This window comes from Carassius gibelio, chromosome A8, assembly GCF_023724105.1.
Source record: "Carassius gibelio isolate Cgi1373 ecotype wild population from Czech Republic chromosome A8, carGib1.2-hapl.c, whole genome shotgun sequence".
Lineage (NCBI taxonomy): Eukaryota > Metazoa > Chordata > Actinopteri > Cypriniformes > Cyprinidae > Carassius > Carassius gibelio.
In genome coordinates this window covers 17,418,871-17,440,981 of record NC_068378.1, presented here as the reverse complement: position 1 = coordinate 17,440,981, position 22,111 = coordinate 17,418,871, and the positions used below count along the sequence as shown (strand labels likewise).

At 38.3% G+C, this 22,111-nt stretch overlaps 2 protein-coding genes across 8 annotated transcripts; both read left to right on the top strand.

Annotated features, from left to right (window-relative positions):
* Nucleotides 1-843: 843 nt before the first annotated feature.
* On the top strand, nt 844-5,931 carry LOC128018702 (sodium/potassium-transporting ATPase subunit beta-1-interacting protein 3-like). 2 transcript variants are annotated; one of them, XM_052604412.1, is made up of 6 exons: nt 844-1,086; nt 3,400-3,537; nt 4,395-4,475; nt 4,697-4,894; nt 5,205-5,269; nt 5,409-5,931. In XM_052604412.1, exons 1-6 carry the CDS (start codon nt 1,033-1,035, stop codon nt 5,416-5,418), a joined length of 546 nt encoding a protein of 181 aa, XP_052460372.1. In that variant the 5' UTR covers nt 844-1,032; the 3' UTR covers nt 5,419-5,931. The 2 variants fall into 2 exon arrangements, with proteins under 2 accessions (XP_052460372.1, XP_052460371.1); XM_052604411.1 differs by having other exon boundaries at nt 848-1,086; nt 5,205-5,265.
* A 1,452-nt stretch (nt 5,932-7,383) lies between these two features.
* LOC128018699 (YTH domain-containing family protein 1) lies at nt 7,384-15,404 on the top strand. 6 transcript variants are annotated; one of them, XM_052604407.1, is made up of 7 exons: nt 7,384-7,819; nt 8,443-8,467; nt 8,998-9,077; nt 9,571-11,196; nt 11,707-11,741; nt 12,785-12,829; nt 13,584-15,404. In XM_052604407.1, exons 1-6 carry the CDS (start codon nt 7,793-7,795, stop codon nt 12,789-12,791), a joined length of 1,800 nt encoding a protein of 599 aa, XP_052460367.1. In that variant the 5' UTR covers nt 7,384-7,792; the 3' UTR covers nt 12,792-12,829; nt 13,584-15,404. The 6 variants fall into 6 exon arrangements, with proteins under 6 accessions (XP_052460367.1, XP_052460368.1, XP_052460364.1 ...); XM_052604408.1 differs by having other exon boundaries at nt 11,707-11,746; XM_052604405.1 differs by having other exon boundaries at nt 7,385-7,819; nt 9,571-11,205.
* Nucleotides 15,405-22,111: the final 6,707 nt, after the last annotated feature.

The window sequence follows — 22,111 nt, the reverse complement described above, 5'->3', positions numbered from 1 at the left end:
ATCCAGATCAGAGGGTTACTGCAGTCACCCGGATCCAGTACATATTCAGACCAGATGGTGGATCAGCACTTGAGGATCTCTACAGCCCTGAATGTCTGTGGAGACCAGGACAACTAGATGAGCCCCAGAGACAGATCCACAGTCAAGACCATGTCTCTTTCCACCAGGAAAGAACCACAGGAAACAGATGATTCTTCTGCACAATCTGACTTCACTGCAGCCTGGAATTGAACTTCTGGTTTTGTCTGGTCAGAGAAGAACTGGCCCCTGACCAAGCCTGGTTTCTCCCAAGGTTTTTTATCCATTCTGTCACCGATGGAGTTTCAGTTCCTTGCCGCTCTCACCTCTAGCTTGCTTAGTTGGGGACACTTAATTTCCAGTGATTTCGTTAACTTGGTTGAACAGATACTATTTAAACTGAACTGAGCTGGATGATGACATCATTGAATTATATGAACTAACTTTTTTATTTACACACTATTTTCCTATGTAATGCTGTTCAATTGCTTTGTTACAATCTGTGTTATATGAATAAAGGTGACCTGACTTTAAACCAGCTACTGGTTTGCTGGTCTTATCAGGTTGTAGCTGGTCTTCCAGTTTTGCCAGCACGTTCTCAGCTGGTTAATTCTTGGGCCATACAGAAAAAGTTTTTTTCAACAGGACTTGTAAAAGTTTCAGCACCTATAGATGCAATAAAACATGCTACATACGGCATAACTGATCATTTTAAGCAAAACAACCCAATCAAACAAAACAATCAGGATTTCTATGGTAGGTAAATCTCTGTTATAGATTTATAGATGGCTGTTATACAGGATACCACCCCTCCCCCCATCACACCCTCTTTACACCCGCCTACCGCTTCATGTTGTTTTTAACCCTCTGCGCTATGTACATCTATGATCACATCCCATTGTGAAGGAAGCATAGCCTACTTAAAAAAACCCGCTAATAAACTGGCTACCTCAAAAATGAATCTGTTGTATTTACCATTTTGAATTATACGTCTGTACCGGAGAGCTGGTGAAGATGGGCTGCTGCTCGGGGAGGAGTGTGTTGATGTTCTTCTGCGCTCTTCAGCTGGTAAGTGCGTCATAGAAAAACAAGCGTCTTTTGTATCGTATTTATTAATCTGTCTGATAAAAAAAAAAAAACTGTTTATGAAATTTTACGTTGTAATATGAACTTCGAGACGCGTTTCTGAACAGCTCAAGTTAAACCCTGCAGTCTTCTAAATAGTCCATTGTTTGAAAGAAGTGAAGTTTTGTGCCAGAATAACCGTAGTTTTTCATTTATAACATAGGCAATAATTGTGCATACAGTTTTTTACATACCTCCTCAAAAATATGGCTTCTCATAAACACTTTGGACAGTTATGGGACTATAATAAAAAGTAGGCTAATTACTGTGAAAGATATAGGCTACTCAAAATTAGACCATTTATTTTTAATATAAGAGTAAAATGAGAACTGAAGTGCAAATAATACATTAGTGTAGGCCTATAGTATATCTTGTAATTCTACTGTTTATTGTGCACATAATGTATTTATAGGTTTGCTTATTTGAAAAAAAAAATGTTTTCTCTCATTTTTATTTTTATATTTTTATATTCTGTTTTTACTGTAATGTGTTACTCAATCATATATGTCTCAGTTCTGAATTGTTTTGCCCATAATTTCTCTCAAATATATATATTTTAAATATCCATAGCCCATCCATGCTACTGCTACATTTGATTGCTACAGGCTACATTTATTCAGCATAGAATATAATCTATTTATTTAAACTGCAGACATAAGAGATAGACCATAAAACAATAGCAATGTTTGTGTGTGTGCAGTTTAATGTGTTTAATGCATGTTTAGCTCACTGATAGCACTTGGTGTGTGAGATCCTTTTTTCCTCTCACAAAGTGAAATATTGGATTCATCTTCATCTTGTCATCCCAGTTAAGTAGTTGCACTTGTGTTGAGAGACAGTGACCTACATCCCTCTTGTTTTTCTGCTTAACATTTATGGCTTTTAACTTTGGTCTAACCTTAGCTTTTCTGTCTTTCCTAACCTTTCCTTTCTTTCCTATCGACTGTGTGAATGTAAATATATATTATTTATCTGGCATGACATGACATTTGGACTATATTTTCAGTAGATAAACTCAGCATTGACCTTTAAAAAAAAATACTGTCACCTACTAAATAAATGATGAAGATTCAATGGGACAGCGCAGAACAGAAGCATGCAGATATTAGTATTTACAGTTGTGTATATTTGTTCGCAGGGTGGCTCAGACAGGAAATATAGCTGTATGGTTTAATCAGTTTAGCTAATTCAATTCGGCATTTCACATCTTTTTCTGCCAATGAATAGAAGAGGAGAGGTCTGCTGCATGTCTGCCATACCATGTCTGATTTTGTGTAACATTTTGGCACCTATAAGTCCTGGCTGAACCTTCATCCTTCATCTCAACTATATCAACAGGTTCAGCCACTGTCTATAATTGTGGTTTTGTTTTTCCTTTAAGTATTTCAAATGAGTTGGAGACTATTCACTTCTATGGATTAGATATTTGTTGCATGATCGGAATAGCTCATCATGGTTTCCATGCTCTTTTCTGACCAATTATAAAGAAACTAATGCTTTCAGTGTTGAGAAAATATATTCTTCTGAAGCTATAGTTTTTGTATGAGAGAAATAAAACATGAAACTGTGATACGCAGTGGATCTCCTTGACAGGTATCTGTGAAACATCTCACTGTTTTATGTTTTTATGTTTGGCTCGTTAAAGTCAGCTCACTTCATGTTGGAACACAGCGGATGGGGACTGTGGTGAAGACATGCTACGAGTGGTTGATCTGAGGTGGAACCTCTGGGAACAGCTGGTACACAGCAGCATTATGGCAAACAGAGAGAGGTTGTATGGGGGATGGGTGCTTAGTGGGAGAGAGAGGGTTTATGACTGCTGCAGTGAAGCTTTATGAGAGGAGCAGCATCCCCCCCACACCCAGCACCTCCCATCTGAGTCATACATCTCCCCTCACTGAGCCTCTGACCTCCAAGGAGAGCCCTCATCTCCTATCACTCACCCTTTCTCCCTCCTGCCCTCCTTTTCTCTTTCTGCACCTCTCACTCTCTATTTCTCTGTCACAAGCTTTGTACCCCACTGGCTCTGTTACCCTGGCAACCCCTGAGTAAAAAGCCAGCATGTGGAAAGACAGAGGTGGGGGTTTTGATTGTGTGTCTCTGGGAAAGAGAGATGGGGTCTCCATCGTTATTGTGTTTGGGGCAGCATGAGGGTGTTTTTTGGTTGTGTATATGCAAAGTAGCTGGTGGTTTTATTGTTTTAACAATGTGTAGAGATCTAGATCATATTATATTCTCTGTCTTTTATTTCTTTAGATCACTGCTGTGGAGAGACAGGTGTTTGACTTTCTAGGTTACCAGTGGGCGCCCATCCTTGTCAACTTCCTGCACATCATTGTGGTGATATTGGGCTTGTTTGGGACAGTCCAGTATAAGCCCCGCTATGTCGTTTTGGTTTGTACTGTATTTACGTCACTACATTTTTTTAATAACTGTTGAACTTTGATAGGTATGTTAAATAATATAACATTTTATAAAATTTGTTTTTTTAAATCAAAATTTTAACTAAAAATACATTACAATAAAAATATATTATTTATACTTAATTTATAAAATACTGGTATTAAATATAAAAAGATGAAAAGAAAAGACAAAAATATATAGATGGATGAATGTATTAAAATAAAAAAGTTTTTATTAAAATAAATGTATTAAATTAAATGATACATTTTTTATTGATTATTATGATTAAATGTATGGATTTCTTTATAAAAAAAATAATGTTAAAAAGTATAAATGTTTTTTTTTTTTTTTTAGCAAAAATGCGCTAAACTGAAAAAATATGACAGTAGTGTTACAACATATTGTTACAAATACTGTTCTTCTGGTCTTACTGTTCATCAAAAAATTCCTGAAAAGTAAAAAAATGTATTTCAGTTTCCACAAAAATATTGAGCGGTACAAAGTTTTCAAAGTTGATAATTTTATTATTATTATGTTTCTTAAGGAATAAATAAAAAAATTATATATATTCAGATAGAAAACTGTTATTTTAAAGTGTAGTAATATTCACAATATTACTGTTTAATATATACCCTGGTGAGCAAATATATATATATATATATATGTGTGTGTGTGTGTGTGTGTGTGTGTGTGTGTGTGTGTGTGTGTGTGTGCGTGCCTAATGCAGTAATTTGGTTGTTTACCCAGATATGGAGTTTTGTCTTACATAGTTAAGTAGATGTGGTTCCAACATAATTTTTTTAAGTCTCTGATGACCATTATAATTATGTTCTTTCCTTTTCTCTTAGTATATAGTCTGGATTGTATTTTGGGTGACTTGGAATGTCTTCATCTGTTGCCTTTATCTGGATCTTGGAGGGCTTTCAAAGGTAAAGTGCCACATTGCTCTTTTCCTATGGGTCAGTCTAGTGCTAAACCAAGTTCACATACATTCATGCATTCACTGTGGGTATAGGCTTACAAACCACATATGAACAGGATTAAACACCATTTTAAACATACACTATGTTTCCTCAGTACTACGGCATTAAATTAAATAATGTTATTGAAATTAAGAATATTTAGGCATTTTTGTGCTGTGCTCTTTTAGGACAGTGATTATCTGTCACTGGGACTTTCGTCTCATCGCTCATGGTGGAAGGACAACGGTCCAGGCTGTGAGAGCAGAAACCTCCCCACCACTAGATGGCAGCATCTGGAAAGTCCTGCTCGGGTCTCTGAGCTGGGCTGTGTATTAGAGTATCAGTACATCGAAGTTATGCACAGCTTCCTGCAACTGTTCATTTCTGTAAGACCCTAAAACTTATCTGTTAACACTGAAGTGTGCAGAAATAATGATTGTTTTCAAACAGGTTTCCTGAACATGTCTTCCATATGCTGCTGTCAGGCATAGTTTTTTGTTACCTACAAATAAGTAGGCAATTGTAATAATGTTGAAAAATAATGTTCTTAAATTTTTAATATGAACATTTTACACATCTGCTTAAAATTTTCTGTGATACATTCACATACACTAATACACAAATTCAGAATCACTCATAAAAATTTACTTGTACAGAACATGTACTGAATCTGTTGCTTTGTTTGTTTGTATGTAGGCCCTGGGATTTGTATTTGCCTGCTATGTTGTCAACATCTTCAGTGAAGAGGAAGACACATGTTTGTAAAATAATTTTTATCTTTCACCTTTAAAAGTGCACCAAGTATTTTTTGTCTGTTTTGCTGGCTCTTATTTATCTTCATAAACAACTGATATTGTTACTTCATGTCTAATTTTGTATCTGTCTTTTGTTACTTTTCAGATTTGTATAAGTGACAGTGTCCAGATCTCATCAACATCTTTTTCTCAGAGAGAAAAGAAACATTGAAAATGGAAATAGATGGAAGATAGGGACATTAACCATTCTCAGAATGGACCAGATTGGATGGAACAGATATGTTTAAACATAACAGTACACAAAATGTAAAAAATAATAATAAGAGTGATGTGAATATGAACATGAAAATTCAAAGGTATGTGTATGTGTGTTTTATTATTATTATTTTGCCTAATGACACATTGAACTCAACAGATGAACAAGAAGCAATTCACAAGGCATCTATTCATCCAAAGCCAAAGGACACAGCAATGAACCTGCTTTTATGAATACATATTTCTTTTCTTTTCAGGAGATATGATTCTTATGCAAAACAGTTTTACTTACCATTCTAATTTTACTGTTCAAATTTTCCCAGTTAGAAAACAGAAATGTTTTAACACATATGAAAAATCAAACCTAATTTTGTAAATTTAAATAAAAAAGCATTTACTTAATTATAAATTCTGACAGTAGCGAGTCATGTCGTCTTTTATTTTGTGAAATTATACCTGTAGTGCATATCTTATGCAAAATAGTATTTGCAATTAAATATTTGATTCGGGAAACACAAATAGTTTATAGGAAAAATACACTTTATTTCTGTGTCAATGAGGTTTGTGAGGAATATCCCCAATTGATTCACACTGACACCTAGTGGTTTAAATTAAAAAAACGCGCGTTGAATCTGTTAATGCAACGAACGGTTCGTTGTAGCCTATAGGCTACCAAATTGTAACTATAAAAGGTAGCCTATGCTAATGATCTTGATATGTAGTCACACCCAGATTATTATGTATGGCATCACAATGTGCTATGTGTGATACAATATTTCATTATCCTGTGGACAACATAAGCCATCAGAATCCAAATCCAACATGTTTCCTCTCATTTTGAATCATTTCAAACTGAACACATATGCTATTTAAAATTTAGGAAATTCAGCAAAGGCATCTCATCAGGGAAGCTCTGTATTATATTACATTATCTGTGAAATGGGTGTTATGTTGAAACAGAGCTGCTCCCTGCAGGGTTCCAGTCCCTAGTTTCCTGCTGCAAACTTATTAAACAGAGAGACCCCCATCCCACACATCTCTGACTAAGATCTAAATATCAATTAGCTACCCTGAATGCCCTTTATCAGCATGATAACGGCTGACACAAGAGTTCTCAGTGGTTGTTAATGACATTCTTTAAAAGTGAAAATATAAATGATAAAAGTACGTGCTGGCATGGCTTATAATGAAACTAAATTAGGACTACAAGCTTTAAAAAAAAGGAAGTAATTTTTCATCTTCCCAGGCAAATGGCTTAATACAGCTTGAAGCATATAAGTAATCAAGCTCTGGTGTGAAATGTATATATTTGTCAGTAGTTTTTAGGGAACTTTGCACATAGCCTATTTATGAATAAATTAAATGAAACCAAAGGAAAGGACCAGCTGAAAATCTATTATAGTATTAATTAATAAATAAGTATAATGTTTTAATATTTTATTATCTATATAGCCTACGGGATGGTTTGTGATAGTCACTTCTTTTTGTCTAAATTAAACACAAACCCATTCAATATAGGCTAATAAACTATCAGCTAGTTTTCATTACATAAAAGCATAATCTATATTTTCTGTTTGTATTACTTTTTAAAATAATTGTTCATAAAGACAAATATAATTATACGTAAAATTGCAATGGCAAAATATACAGCCCTCTCATTTAGAAACTGAATATACTACGTTAAAATTATTTAGGCAATTATTAGAAGGAAGAACAAATATGAAATTGTTTATTTACTAAGATAAACAAGAAATTTAAGCAGTGATAACTTTTTTCCCCAATTTTCTGGTCTTCCACTCAAAAGAACTGTGCTAAAATTGCAGATTCAAGTGTTTTTTTTTTTTTCTCAGGTTGGTCACCTCCGCGTGGCCACTCGGTCCATGTAGCGTCAGTCCCTCCGCGCAGATCCCGGATGGAGCGGCCATTGGGCGGAAGTGAACAGAGGTGCACAATAACTGCGGGCTAGGAGGAGGAAAAAATATAATATACACTTTGAAATAAATTTACACTCGGCGTGTGACAGCATTGGATTAAACCCCAAAACCGCGGACCCTCTGATACTCTCGGAAACATCCTCAGGCTGGACTTCTAGTGCACTCGAGAGGACCGGATCGCCGGAGTCAAGTCGTGGAACTTGGTGAAAAAAAGCGCAGTTCAGCCTGCACGGAGCCGAGAGGAACCCACAGGCTTCGGGTTACGCCGAGCACTCTCGCTGCTGCTTCTTTTTTCTTTGCAAGACTCTTGCTGAATCTAAAGAGGCCCTCTTGATGAATTATGTCTACCAGCAGTATTGACCCACAGGTAGGTTGGAGTGGCACGGCGTCGCTAAGGCCTTTAGGAGGAGCAGGGAATGCGCGTGCAGCCTCCGCCGCTTCTGCGGAGATGTTACGGGCATCTGCCTCTGCTTGCTTCACACAAGCGCGGTGGCTAACGAGTTAGCATTTTTTTTCCACTCGTTTAATTGAATATTACATCGCATTTCTTCGGTCCTTCGGTTTCCGTTCGACACATCGCAAAATGCGTTCTGCTCCAGTGTACCATCAGGATAAAACTTAATATAGTAACGATACACAATCTCTCTCATCAGCTTTCGAGAGTTCTCACCAATATTCTCTGGACTTGGGCTGATCTGTGTGGCCGACGAAATGTTAAGCTTTCCGTGTGAACGTCAATTCCTTGATTGACTAAATAAATATCAACTTAAGCCCTCGTTTATATTTAATAACGAATGATGAGCGACTGCTGATAGTGCATTGATTTATTGGTGATGCTCTAATGGAGTCGATGTGGATAAAGAGCATGAAACGTTGTGCATCATTTACATGTTAAACACGAAGAGCTCGTGTTTAAAACAACAATGCAAAGGTGTTAATGTCTTTGTCTTGTTGTTTTTATCCACCTCTGATCACCTACTGGATGGGAAGACATCCAAAGGACAAGACGCTAAAGGTGAGTTTGATTTATAATATAGATGCCTAATACAGGTTTAGAAATTAAACGTCCAGGATATTCTCTTTAATTTACATTAAGTCCAATTTTACCTTTATCAATGCATTGGCTGTGGCTGTTAAGTCTAATTTTGGCATTCATTCTCTGTGACTTATATCATGGCCGGGTAGCTCTGTTACTCTCATATCATTCAAATAATGTTGTCTGAGAGCTCAATCAATCACCTGATGGAGAGTCCAGAACTGCTCCTGTTGTATTAACACCATTCTGACACATCAATTGGCAATGGGAGCTTGGCTTTTGAACACATTAAATAGATTATGCTTCATAATGCTGTAGCATTAACTACTTTAGTTGTGATTTTATTAAAAAAAATTGTCCTTTGGCTTTGCACAATTTTTGGATGCTCCTCTTCATCTATGATTTTGTCTGTAGTATTGTGGTAGTCGGACAGAACATGTGGTGAGCTTGTTATCAGATGTACAGGTCTGAACAGTAGTCCTGATGTTTAACGTCATTCTTTATTTCAGTGCAAAATGGCTCTCTTCATCAGAAGGAAACGGTCCACGACAATGACTTTGAACCATACCTCACTGGCCAGTCTAATCCGGTGAGAAATGGGTTTTTGTATTTGTCTTAAGGTGTGAAATGAAGGGGACATTAATTAAACGTATTCTTCTCAGCTTAAGCATGTTTTTGATATTTTTAAGAAAAAATACTGAATATGCTTTTTTTTCCAAGTGTGTTGTCCTTGTAGGCTTGTGCATGTAAAAACAGTATTTTTTTAAAGTGGTACTTTATCTTTCTTTGAAATAACTTTTATGCTGTTTTTACTGAGGAAGTGAGGAATAAAAAATGTATCTGTATATATAAAAAAGGAAATAACTGAATTTTTTTTTATACATTACCTCAACCACAGTACATTACTAAAAGGAACTAGTTGTACAATATACTATGTCATTGCTTTTAAATTTGTTCTGGAGTTTAATTTAATTAGAACAGACTTGAATTTTAGCGAACACTCCACGGTTATGTTTTTATGAGGTTTGAAATTAGTTAGCATTATTAATTCTAACAACTCTATTTCTGTTCTTTTCCCTCAGAATAACAGTTACCAATCAATGACCGACCCATACCTGTCTAGCTACTATGCCCCCTCGATTGGGTTCCCGTACCCCCTCAGCGAGGCCCCCTGGTCCACCGGCGGAGATCCGCCAATCCCGTACCTCACTCCATATGCCCCCCTCAGCAATGGGGATCATCACTTCATGCATGACACTGTGTTCGGACAGCCAGGTGGTCTGGGAAGTAGCATCTATCCACACCGCTTTAACTTTTTCCCTGAAAACCCAGCATTTTCCGCCTGGGGTACAAGCGGCTCCCAAGGCCAGCAGACTCAGAGTTCTGCATACGGGGGCAGTTACAGTTACCCACCCAGTTCATTAGGTGGCACCCTGGTACCCGACGGGCAAACAGGCTTCCCAAGCGACACCCTGAATAAGGCGCCAGGTATGAATAGTTTAGAGCAGGGCATGGTAGGGTTGAAGATTGGCGGTGATGTGACTGGAGGTGGTTCTGGAGTGAAGACGGTGGGCTCGGTGATTGGTGGAGGGCCGGTGGCGGCAGCTGTGGCCACGGGTAATGGTGGGACTCCAATCGGGATGCCTCCTCCCAAACCCACGTCTTGGGCAGCCATTGCCAGCAAACCAGCAAAGCCTCAGCAACTGAAAGTGAAGAGCAAGCCGGGGATGCCCATGGCTGGAGGCACCCTGCCCCCACCACCCATCAAACACAACATGGACATTGGCACCTGGGATAATAAGGGGCCTGTGACTAAAGTAGCCTCACCACTGCCACCCCACCACCAGCAGCAGCCTCCGCTCCACTCCCAGGGTCACCTACCACCTCACCATCATGGGCTCCCGCCCCCACCTCAGCCCCCTATGCCGTCTGCCCAATCGCTTGCTCAACAGATGGTGATGCAGGGTCCGCCCCCTCCACAGTCTTACCAGAACCACACCCCTGCTCCTCCCCCTCAAACCCGGTGGATTGCCCCACGTAACCGTAACCCTGGTTATGGTGGGGGTGGCAGCATGGACAGTAGTGGCTCATCAAGCGGTGGAGGAATCGGCAATGGTGGTGGCGGCGGACCTCCGGGTTCCGGTGCTATTGAATCCCACCCGGTCCTTGAAAAGTTGCGTGCGGCGCACAGCTACAATCCCAAGGACTTTGATTGGAACCTGAAAAATGGCCGGGTTTTCATCATTAAGAGCTACTCGGAGGACGACATCCACCGCTCCATCAAGTACTCCATCTGGTGCAGCACGGAACACGGTAACAAGCGGCTGGATTCTGCATTTCGCGGCATCAACGGCAAGGGTCCTGTCTATCTGCTGTTCAGCGTCAACGGCAGCGGACACTTCTGCGGCGTGGCAGAGATGCGCTCACCTGTAGACTACGGCACCAGCGCCGGCGTTTGGGCGCAGGACAAATGGAAGGGCAAATTTGATGTGGACTGGCTGTTTGTTAAAGACGTGCCCAACAGCCAGCTCAGGCACATCCGTCTAGAGAACAATGACAACAAGCCCGTGACCAACTCCCGTGACACGCAGGAGGTGCCTCTGGAGAAGGCCAAGCAGGTGCTGAAGATCATCGCCACCTACAAACACACCACCTCTATCTTCGATGACTTCTCACACTACGAGAAACGGCAGGAAGAGGAAGAGGTGGTAAGAAAGGTAATTTTTTTTAAGCTAATGATTGGGATATTGTGTTTTTTTTATATACGAGATTAAGGTTCAGAGATGCATATGCTGAAGGAAAATATTTCTGTTTAGAGGTGGATGACCATAAGTAGTGATTAACCAAAGAACTTTGACCAGCATGTGAAGGTTCCAGGCTACTGTTCATGTCACTGAAACTGCCAGTGTAGATGTTACAGCTGATTAAAAATGCCATAGATCATAGATACTAGTGATGCAACAATACAGTTAGCCCATGGTTCAATACATAGCTTGTTTTTTAACCACTGTTTTCTGTTCGGTTCTGATGGCTTGGCACATTAGTGTTTACATTTTAGTGAGTGTTTATTGTTTAGTTTAAAATGTGATTTTTAAAGTACATTAACCACAAAACCTTGCTGTGAACGTCCTCATAATGGAAAAAGATGTGAATTATTATATGTCTACATAAAATGTATTTTCAAAGAGGTATTATTTTCCTATTTTTTCCCAAAATAGGATGGATTGGCCATCATTGAGCACTGCAAACACACGTAATGTACTTCATAATTTCATTCATACTGCTTGCCACATATGCATCACAAAAGTAATGGAATTCATGACGTTCCAATAAATCCCCAATGGACAAAGACATTGCTATCGCTGTAATGAAACAAAAAGAAGATACAAACATTTTGAATGATGAAACAGAAGGACAATAAACACTTGCCTTCAACAATATTTAATTTATCTGTGTTCTTCAAGCCATCTCGGGTATTTTCATAAAGATTATGTATATTTGTAATCCGTTGCTAATCGACGCAGCCTTTATTGCAGTATAGAATATATTTTCTGCCTCATTCTGTGCTAAGAAGCCACATCAGATCGCAAAACGAACTTATTTCAAACACACGACTGATGTTGTGAACTATATTAAGTTATAATGTTCTCTTTTTTTTTTTTTTTTTTTTTTGGTTGGACAACCGGTTTAGAAACACTTCTCGTTGTAAGTTATTACAAGGGAAGGTGTTTGGCGTGTTGCTTTTTAAAAATGCACGTTATAAGCATGGAGGGGTTTCCTCATCTCAACACAGAAATTATATAAACGCAAAACCGATTTAAAGCATGCATTGAACCGTGGATGAGGTACCAAACAGTTCCAATATTATTTTGAGCATTGTCAAATCCCTAATAGATACCTAGTTGTTTTTGGAATGGTTGATGCTCTTTGCTTTTGCTGTTGATGCTTCAGTTATTTCATGGTTCTGTCTTTGATATTTCATCCAGTGGCGGTTTTTAATATTGTGATGCACTTGCTTTAGTCAAGTATCAAGCTGCTAATAAAATTTTATTTCATCAGTAAGATTTCTACTGACAGCAAGCAAAAATATGGCTCCACTTTTAAATTTGGTTTTATTCACTGTAAAATATTTCTGCTTTTGACTTGTTATGATTAATTTGGAATTGTTTTATGTATTGAGTATTTAGCCTAGTTATTGGCATTTTTATTCAACAAGAATTTAAGAGAATGCTGATGTTTTTGATTTGTGTCAAAGGATTATTGATTTTTATCTCTTTCTTTCATCTCCACTGACAGCACCTAGAGCCTGCTCCTCTCCAGAACCGATCCCGACTTGATCAAGTAAGATTTTCTTTGTTTTATTGTTTTCCAGGGCTAACATGGAAGATCTGCAAATGTCAGAGGAATTTAAAATTGTGTTTTCTAGATAGGATTGGAATGTTTTGTGTTTATGCACAAATGTAAAATTTCACTGGCTATGCATCGCACCTTTTATTGATAACTTCCATCTTGCTGCTTCTGAAACACTCTTTTGACTTTAAAAGATATTTTGTTAAACTATTTTTAATCACATACAACAGTCTTACTTAGAAAACTCCCTAAAGACTGTTTATTAAAATGTCTAAAGGAAATCTTTTTGAATTTTGCTTGACCGTGCACCTAAAATCTTTCTGTCTGTAAATTATCCATTGGTTTATTAATGGTTTTACTATTTTTAGTTAATTGATACACTGAAAACAATTATAGTGAACCATCTTCACTCAGAAATTCCTAGTAAATTAAATAAATAATTACAAAGAACCCGCAAGTAACACATTGAAGTAGACTGAATGTTTTCTTGTTAAACGCTCAACTTTGAAAAATCATTTTTACAATGTACTGCCCTGTTCTAGGCATGAAAATAGCATTAGAATTTGCAGTGATATGAAACAATTACTCCTTATGAGTGCAAATGTTTTTAAAGTAAAGGAAATTCATTGGTGAAAAGTTGTGGAAACCCTGCCTTGTGAGTGAGAATTTAAAAGTCATTTTAAATAAGTAAACCAAGATTTTGTGTGCATCAAAGTAACTTTCCCTCCATTTCTCTTTGTCACAGGAACGCCAGAACCGAAATAAACAATAGAAGGCTGCCCCCTACATATGATGAGCAGTTGTTTTAGGACTGACCGTTTGAAAATTACATTTAAAGAGGACACAAGATGAAATTTAAAAAAAAAATAAACAATCATTATGTTTTTCTATTTAATTCTGGTAACTTCAGCCAGCATCAGACTCGAGCCTCTGCGCCTCCGGCTTCACCTGTGGGGGCTGAAGTCGATTAGCACCTCTCAACGCCGCGTCATCATTTTGATTTATTTAGATTTTTTTTCTGTGTTCTGTTGTTTGGTATTGTTTTCATACAACCCCCCCCCCCCATTTGACCAACTGATATCTGCACAAGTCTTTTATTTCATCCTGTATTTTTGTTTTTCTTCAGCCCCTCTGCTCCACATCATGCCCTTGAGAGTTGGTTAAATGAATAGTTAGTTAATTCTGTGTATGTATGTATGCGTGTGTGTCAGGGATGATGGCGGAGTGTATGTTAATCATGTGATATGGCAGAGGTAAGGGAGTGGGGGGTGTTCAGACTCCGCTTTGGTTGAGTGGGGGGGGGGGGGTGCATCTCCAGCATCAGTGACTGTGATGGGCCAGTTTTATGTTCTTTAGATCCAGAGTGGTTTGAATCCCATTCGTGGAGAATCGTGCAACTGCATAGAAGGGACAATGACATGTCTTGACATGAGATGATGTTATAAAAAAAAAACCTTTTTGAATTATGTAACACTTGACTTTTTTTGTTCAGTGACGAGCCGCTTATGTTACAGATTTTGTTTTTTATTTTCTGTTTTGACTGCTTGGAGCCTTAACATTTTAAAGCTATGGAAACCGTTTAATAATGGCTGTTCTATACCTCAGTTGAAACAGCGTTATCAGGGAGACGACATCCCATGCATCCTTAACTACGGGAAGTCAACATTGTCACTGGCTGGACTAAAAACTAAACAAAAAAAGCAAAGTAAAAGTAATGTTTTCATTGCGGTTCCGAACCTAGTGCTCAGACTCCGTTCACATACACACTTAATGTTTAAAGAGCAGAAATGTAACTTCTTACTGTTCAAACCCCGCCCAGCAGAGGTCGCTGTTTCTTTAAGCCAATCTGAGAGATGTAGCAATTCATCGCTTTTTATTTGAAATCACTTTAGATGCATCACCTTTTTTTTTTGTTCTTTGTCATTTCTTAACAGATTTCATTTTATCGCTCTTTTCCTCCCCATGTCCTCAGTATATTGCTAAGCTTTAACGTAGGATCATATAATTATAACAATAACGAAGAACGCCTCAAATGTGTAACCTGAAAATTAATGTTACTAAATTACTGTTAAAAGTAAGAAAAACAAACAAACAAAAAAAGAGTATATGGTTTCTGTGCGTGATTTTTTAGGACCTGCTTGCTGTTTTGTGTGTTTATGTGTGGGAGAGCGAAATTGAACCGTGCGAGGGTTTCAGATTTCTATAGTCATATAACAGAAGATTCATGAAAATATATGAAATACTAAAAATAAAAAAAAGTTACAAGACAAACATTTAAGTCACCCCTGAAATGAATATGCATTGTATTGGAAGGTCACTATCTATCACATTCTTAGATTTGATCATGCTCATTATTAAAATAATACTATATGGTGTAATTGCTGTTTGAAGGTGTTCTTTTTACTGCCTTGTTTTGTTGGGCATATTGTCTGTGTTGTTACTCTACTAATTGTTTTTGCACAGAGGTCCCCAAAACAGAGTTTTGTATCACTTTTTAACCCACCTGAAAGGTTTTGATTTTAAGAAATCACCATTGATGAGCACATAAACATGCTTAATTTTCAGACATGATGGACGTATATTTATTTGTTTCTCAAGATAATACAGGATACGTATTTATGGCACTGTCACTTCTGAAAATGGTAAAATAAGCTTTGAAATAGAGCTAATTATTTCAAATGTGTAAATACTGTAATTCAATAATCATCTCGATATAATCTCCAGTGCTTCATAAATGCTCAATTTGCCTATATTTTGAAAAAGGTTAAATAGTCCATCCATAATCAAATTTCTACTGTCATTTTTAGACATGCAGATAGAGCAAAGAATATTTTAAGCACTCCAACTTGTCCTAAATATTAATTGTTGAGAAAACAAGCATTGTGCTTTAAGTCTTGTACAGTAAAGGTTGTATATAATAAAGATGGTAGCCCGGTTTATTTATGTGCACACTTGCCACTTGCTAAGACTGCTGAGATGGAACATCATCCATTAAAATTAACAGCCGATGAAAGTAGTTACATCAGCAAATGGTGGTCAAAAGGCTTTGGTATTTTGGCACAAATAAACAGCAATATGATTTCCTAACGATCGTAAAAATAATATTAAAATGGATGTTGAATTTATTACTGAAACAGCTCAAAATAAAATGTTATCACTCTTGTATGAGAGTTGAATCTCTGCGTACACCGCCATCTAAATTGACTGGCTGCCATCTTGTTCTACTCATCTAGCACATCTAGTTAACAGAAAGAAGAGTTCAGGCCAGGAAAAAAAGAGAATCCTTGAAGCAAGATTTCTAGACATGAAACGGATTTGCATTAAATAAGGGTTTATTGGCAGGTAAACCAAGAAAGTGTGGAAGAAAGAGACAGGTCTTGGTAGAAGATGCTCTCTGGCCATTAAAAGATTGAACACCATATTAAAAAAAAGTAAGCCCTATTCTAAATGTTGTACAATAATGTCCTCCTGACTTTCTCTTGCCATTTTTGCCAGTATTTTTTTATTTTTATTTTTATCTAAACAGATCCATATATTTCAGTTGAATGCAGTATTTATATAAGTATACACACCTTTAGAAATCAATGACAATTACCAATACATGACCAAACAGTGTTCACAAAATGTGATGATGCGGGTAATGTCATTAGCTATTCTTTTCAGGACAGACTATGTAACCTCCATCATGCACTTTCTTAGGGGTTTTCTGTTGCAATGGGAACCATATTTCTTTTTTTTTGTTTTTTGCTCAAGGTTCCTTCAAACATGTCTATATTAGCAAATCCCATCCTTCTTCATGTTATTTACACTGCATGGCTTGATTAAATCATGTGACTCTGTTAAATAGTCATCTATTAAATAGTCTTAAATCAACTGTATAATTATTATATGAAAATTACCTCATAAACTAGTAGAACCAGACTTAGTGATGTTCAAAATAAAACAATAATATACTTGGAATTAGACAGTAGAATTTCACATTCCTGTCAGCTCCCGAGATTAATATTCTTATCATGCGCCTGCAACCCAAGCGGCCTCGGTTCCTGTTCAGCTCTGCCTTTACGAGAATCACCGCGCAGTCTTCACTCGGGGTGCGCGCATTCCTCATGCTGCTGCTCATTTTGCTAAACGATACAGGTTGGCCGTTTTAAGGCCCCTCTCTTGGCATTCACCGCGTGCCTTAATTGTATGGATATTAAATCAAGGTCCGCCGTGAACACGCAGAGTGGCGGGCCCATGTCACCACCCTCCATGACGCGCGCACCCCAGAGCAGCCTGCTCTTCAAAGAGTGCCGCAAAGAGGGATGTCGTAATGCGATTTGACAACACACCGACGACATAACGTCAAAATAATTATCACAATAGTGTTTCTACATTGTTTCCAATTTCAATTTCACGTGAAACACAGTCAAATCCCAAAGCATATATTGCGCAGAGCGGGCCATCCAGTGGCCTATATTCAATCCCTTTAAGAGCTGCTCTCTATATGATTCTGCAGCCTCAATTCAAGCAGCCATGGCTATTGTCCTCCTCCTTTTGAGTCTCTGGAATTTGTGTGTCTCAGTGGCAGCACATTTAGGAATTTAAAAAGAATGTCAATGCCCAGATATAGCATATCATAAATGAATCGTTGTCGAATAAACAGAGGGATTGCTTCGCAGGCAAACAGAATGAAAGCAACGAAGAAGGTAGCATCCGTCCGAAGGGCGCGCATTGTTATGATTCTCGCTCATTTTGCTGACATCTGCAGTAGTGCATTCCTTAGACTACATGAAGTGTAAACAAAACACTTTTAAAATCTCAAAATACACAATCAACTATTTAAAAAAAGCTGCCAACCAGCGTAGGTCAAAATTTGGCTATATCACCGCCAAAACATGCAAAATGACCGAAACACCACTACTGTCCCCCGTAAACACGATGCTCCATTTATTTTCTCCGTCGAGCATCTTTTGGGCTGCCGCCGTATCCCTCCTGCATCCCGCAACGAGGTCACGCCAGCCTCTTACCGATTGAACACACCGTCTGTATGCCGATTTTAATCGTAATCGTCTTCTGCTGTAGTGTTTAATGGCCTCGTTTACGTCTTGGTTGCGCTGATCCCTTCTGGAGAGATTAGTGCTTCCTCGCGTCCCCGCGCGCTCGCCCTCCTCTGCTGATAGGACTCAAGCGCGAGAGGATTACATCGGGACACGGTGACGTCATGACCCGCTCCGAAGGCCCCCTCCCATACCGTTATCCAAATCCCCATCAGGACGATGCCCTTGAAAACCAGTGAGGCTGACATTCGGAGGACTGAGAGCCATTAGCGCCCTTTACATTACATTACAATTGCTGTAGTCTATGTGCGAATTCTTCAATTATTGAATTCAATAATTTTCGGAGAATAGCTAGCCTACATCTCTCGCAACAGTTTTGTGTCATGCCTAGTCATTACTAATAATAATAAAAAAGTTTTAAGCTACAGTACATTGATAGTTAAAATTGGCCGCTTTCATCGATTTTATGCAAGTGGCGCTGTTGCTATAGTAACCGGTGAAATGATTTCGCGAGCATTTTTCGACTTTGCACGTTGTAATATGATTTTCGTAGTTAAACGTTTGAAATTGCTTCTTAAAAGTATAAGCTAATACATACCTTACATATTAATTTGAGGCCCAAAATTTAATTAGAAAATCCGTAATGTGCATGTAGGCTACTTTGCTTGCAGAGTCCACTAGCTAGGCTACATTTGATGCGCACTTTGCTCGCGCGAGTTGCCATCAAATCGTTAAAAAAAAGGAGGAAGTGAAAATGGATTTGAATGTTTAGGAACCTTAGAAACCCACGTGCAATAGTCTATTCTGCTGCAGTATATAGGCTAAATTCCATCCACCATCTTGAATTCACCTAATTTCCAATCCCCCTCAGTTCGACTGTAAATGTGTAAAATCCCAGGATAAATGCTTAACCGGGAAAACGGTTATTTATTATTCCCCTGGAGCGATAGCTTGGGCCTACTTCCTTCTCCACTGCGCAAGGGAGGAGTTTTGTCTTTGCATTTCAATAGCAGCCGGAGCATTCATCCCGTGCGTTCCTGCTCTTCAGCGGCCTGTCCTCCCCACCGCGCGACCAGGGCCTCTCCATCACAAGACGTCCCACAAACAGGGGCGGACTTTACCATTAGGCAAAGGTCGGCAATTGCCTTGGGCCCCGAGCTACCTAGGGGCCCCCAAAATGCCCCATTAACTTGCTTAAAGATTTTTATTTTTTTTTACTTCGTGCAAAATATATATTTCTAAAACTCCATTTGCGAAAAATGGCATCAAATCATTAGTGTCGCAGACAGGAGGGCCCCCCCCCCACCTCACTACATTGGACTATTCCATTATTTCACTTACTGCGCATCTGCGAAAGTGACAAGGCTGTAATGCGCCAAAAAACTGACGAAGAAGAAGTGATTGACAGTGATAGACATTGTGTACAGAGAGAGAGTGTTGACAGTAAAAATGAAGCGAAGCTACCCAAGCGGTGCTGAAAAAAGGAAGAAACAGGAAGAAAGCAAAAAGTTTTTAGGAAAATTGATGAGTAATGAGTACTAGCAGTCACTAGCCGCATTTCCACTGTCGGCCCAGTGCGAGCCAGGGCTTAAAAGAGGCCGTTTGTTTGCATGCTTTGTTATATATTCAAATTCAAAATCATCGATGTTTTAACTATAGAATTGATTTAATTTATCAGGACTCAAAATTAATCACACATAAATACACTTATTTCTATTTTATTTATTTATTTTTAACGCTTATGACAATAGCCTGCTTATTCAGTCGAGTCTGTTTCTGTTTATTGGCCACAGTATAGCCGTCACATTTAGAATGAATGATAATATCTCTATTTTTATAAAAGCTCCCGAACAAAAAACATTATTAGGCTATATTCTTTTATGATAGGCAACGTGAGATAAACTCGAGACGAGGCTTGTGAAAGATAATATAAGTTACTTAATACACGATTGTGATAGAGAATAAGAAGCTGACATCTGATTTCTTCAAGCGGTCATATTTTACCATGTTTACTATGGTAATATGTTTAGCGTGCATATCTTTTTCATCGCTTATACATATTTCAGCCTTGTATGGTGATTATAATACACATCAGATCAAGTTATATCAAACACTCGCTGCTGACTGAAAGAGAGTTTTGAGCTCAACTTATTTAAAAAAAAAAAAGTGTTTAATGCTGGTGTTAGCTGTTATCTTTCTTAAATGATCCTCGGCGCAGACTCGCTATTTTTATAAAAGCTCCCGAACAAAAATCATTATTATATTTTGATGATATGCAACGTGGAGCTAAACTCTTGAAACGAGACGACAGATAAAATGTTACTTAATAAATACACAATTGTGATAGAGAATAAGAAGCTGACGTCTGATTTCTCCAAGCGGTCATATTTAACATGTTTACTGTGTTACGTTAATGTTTAGCGTGCATAGTCTTTTACATCGCTTATAAATATTTCTGCCTTGTTTAGTGATTATAATCCACATCGGATCAAGCAAACACTTGCTGCGAACTAAGAGTGAGTTTTGAGCTCAACTTATTTTAAAACGTCGTTAATGCTGGTGTTAAAGCTGTTATCTTTCTGAAATTATCCGCGCTGACGCTCTCTAGACACGGAGAAACTCCGCCTTTGATCGTAACCACTCCTCTAGCCCCAGCTGGCCCGCTTTGGCTCAAGGTTTTCGTCGGACCAAAAAACCCTGGCCGTTGGCCCCGAGGAAGCCCCGGCGAGGCACGATCAAGCCCCGGAAGTGACAGTGGAAACGCGACTGGCCCTGGCACTGGCACGCACTAGCACGCCCGGTCCTAGCTCGGTAGTGGAAACACGGCAGATGTTTATACATCATTGCTGTGTGAAGACTGCTGAAGAGAAGTAACAAGTAGGGCTTTTTTTTTTTTAAATAAGGATTGACAAAAGGAGGGAAACAAGAGATGTAGAGGGCCCCATGTCTGTGTTTGCCTTGGGCCCCAAAATGTCTAAATCCGCCCCTGCCCACAAATGCAAGTCAGTGCAGGAGGGAGGCTTTGGTAATGCAGAGGCGATTTAGCTGCTTTGTCACTGACGAGGAGTCAAGATAATGTAGATGAATAAGAGCTGAGAAAGCCCTTTGAGTTTAAGTAACTGCCTGCACCTGCTTCTACTGTCATGTATTTCTAACCCTGCTGTCGAGGTCAAAGAAGCCTAATATTCTTTAAGGGATTAGGCTATTAAAAGATGTTTACATTTGTGCTTTAAATTATTTTTAATAAAAATTGGCAAAAATAAATGAGCATAAAACATTAAATTTAGTACCTATATGAATATTCTGGACTAGATAATTTTCTTTTTTATTTATATTTAGCTCTTTAATCTCCTCACTATCTTCCTCGTTGCTGTCCTATTTTCATTCCATTTGATCATTTCTACAACTTCCCTCTCTTACTGTGTCAGTCTTCTCTTTGACTTCCAGTCTCCCTCTCTCTTCTTCCCACCATCCTTCTCTCTTCCTCCCACGTGTTTCTACATCACTCTCTTCAGTATGAGATCCACTCTGCCCTTCATGTCTCAGCTGATTGGACCAGCTGCTCAACTCAAGTTCACCATAGCAACTATGATTCAGTCGCCCAGCAACGGATTTTACTTTCACCCCACTTCCTACTCAGGGACCCCCATCTCCCCACAGCCAACCGTCCAGTGGACGAATCTGTTGATAAGTGATATAGTGTTACTCTATTACTGGCATCTGCAGTTTCACAGGGTTGATCTCAGCATTGGGTAGCTGAGATCCATTTGAGGAGAGATGTATTCCACATCAGACAGAAACTAAAAAAACATTATTTGTGTGTGTGTTTGATTTATTTGTGATTCTGATGATGTGATTTTGTGATTGCATTTTGTTTAACATTTTTTATGGCATGTAAAATAATGCACACACACACACACACACACATATATAAGCATAACATTTTGAAGTAGAAAGACTGAAATATTTCCTTGTAAAACATACAGTTTTATTTAATTGTATTTATTTATTCACTGTGTGTGTGTTTATATATATATATATATATATATATATGTGTGTGTGTGTGTGTGTGTGTGTGTGTGTGTGTGTGTGTGTGTGTGTATATTTTGTTTGTTTTTGGTATAAGCTGAAAAGTACAATTAGTATAATTAGTTCATCCAGCACTGCCAATATGATCCAAAAATGTTTTATGTATAATTTAATGATATAGGTAAAAAAATTGATAGCCTGAATG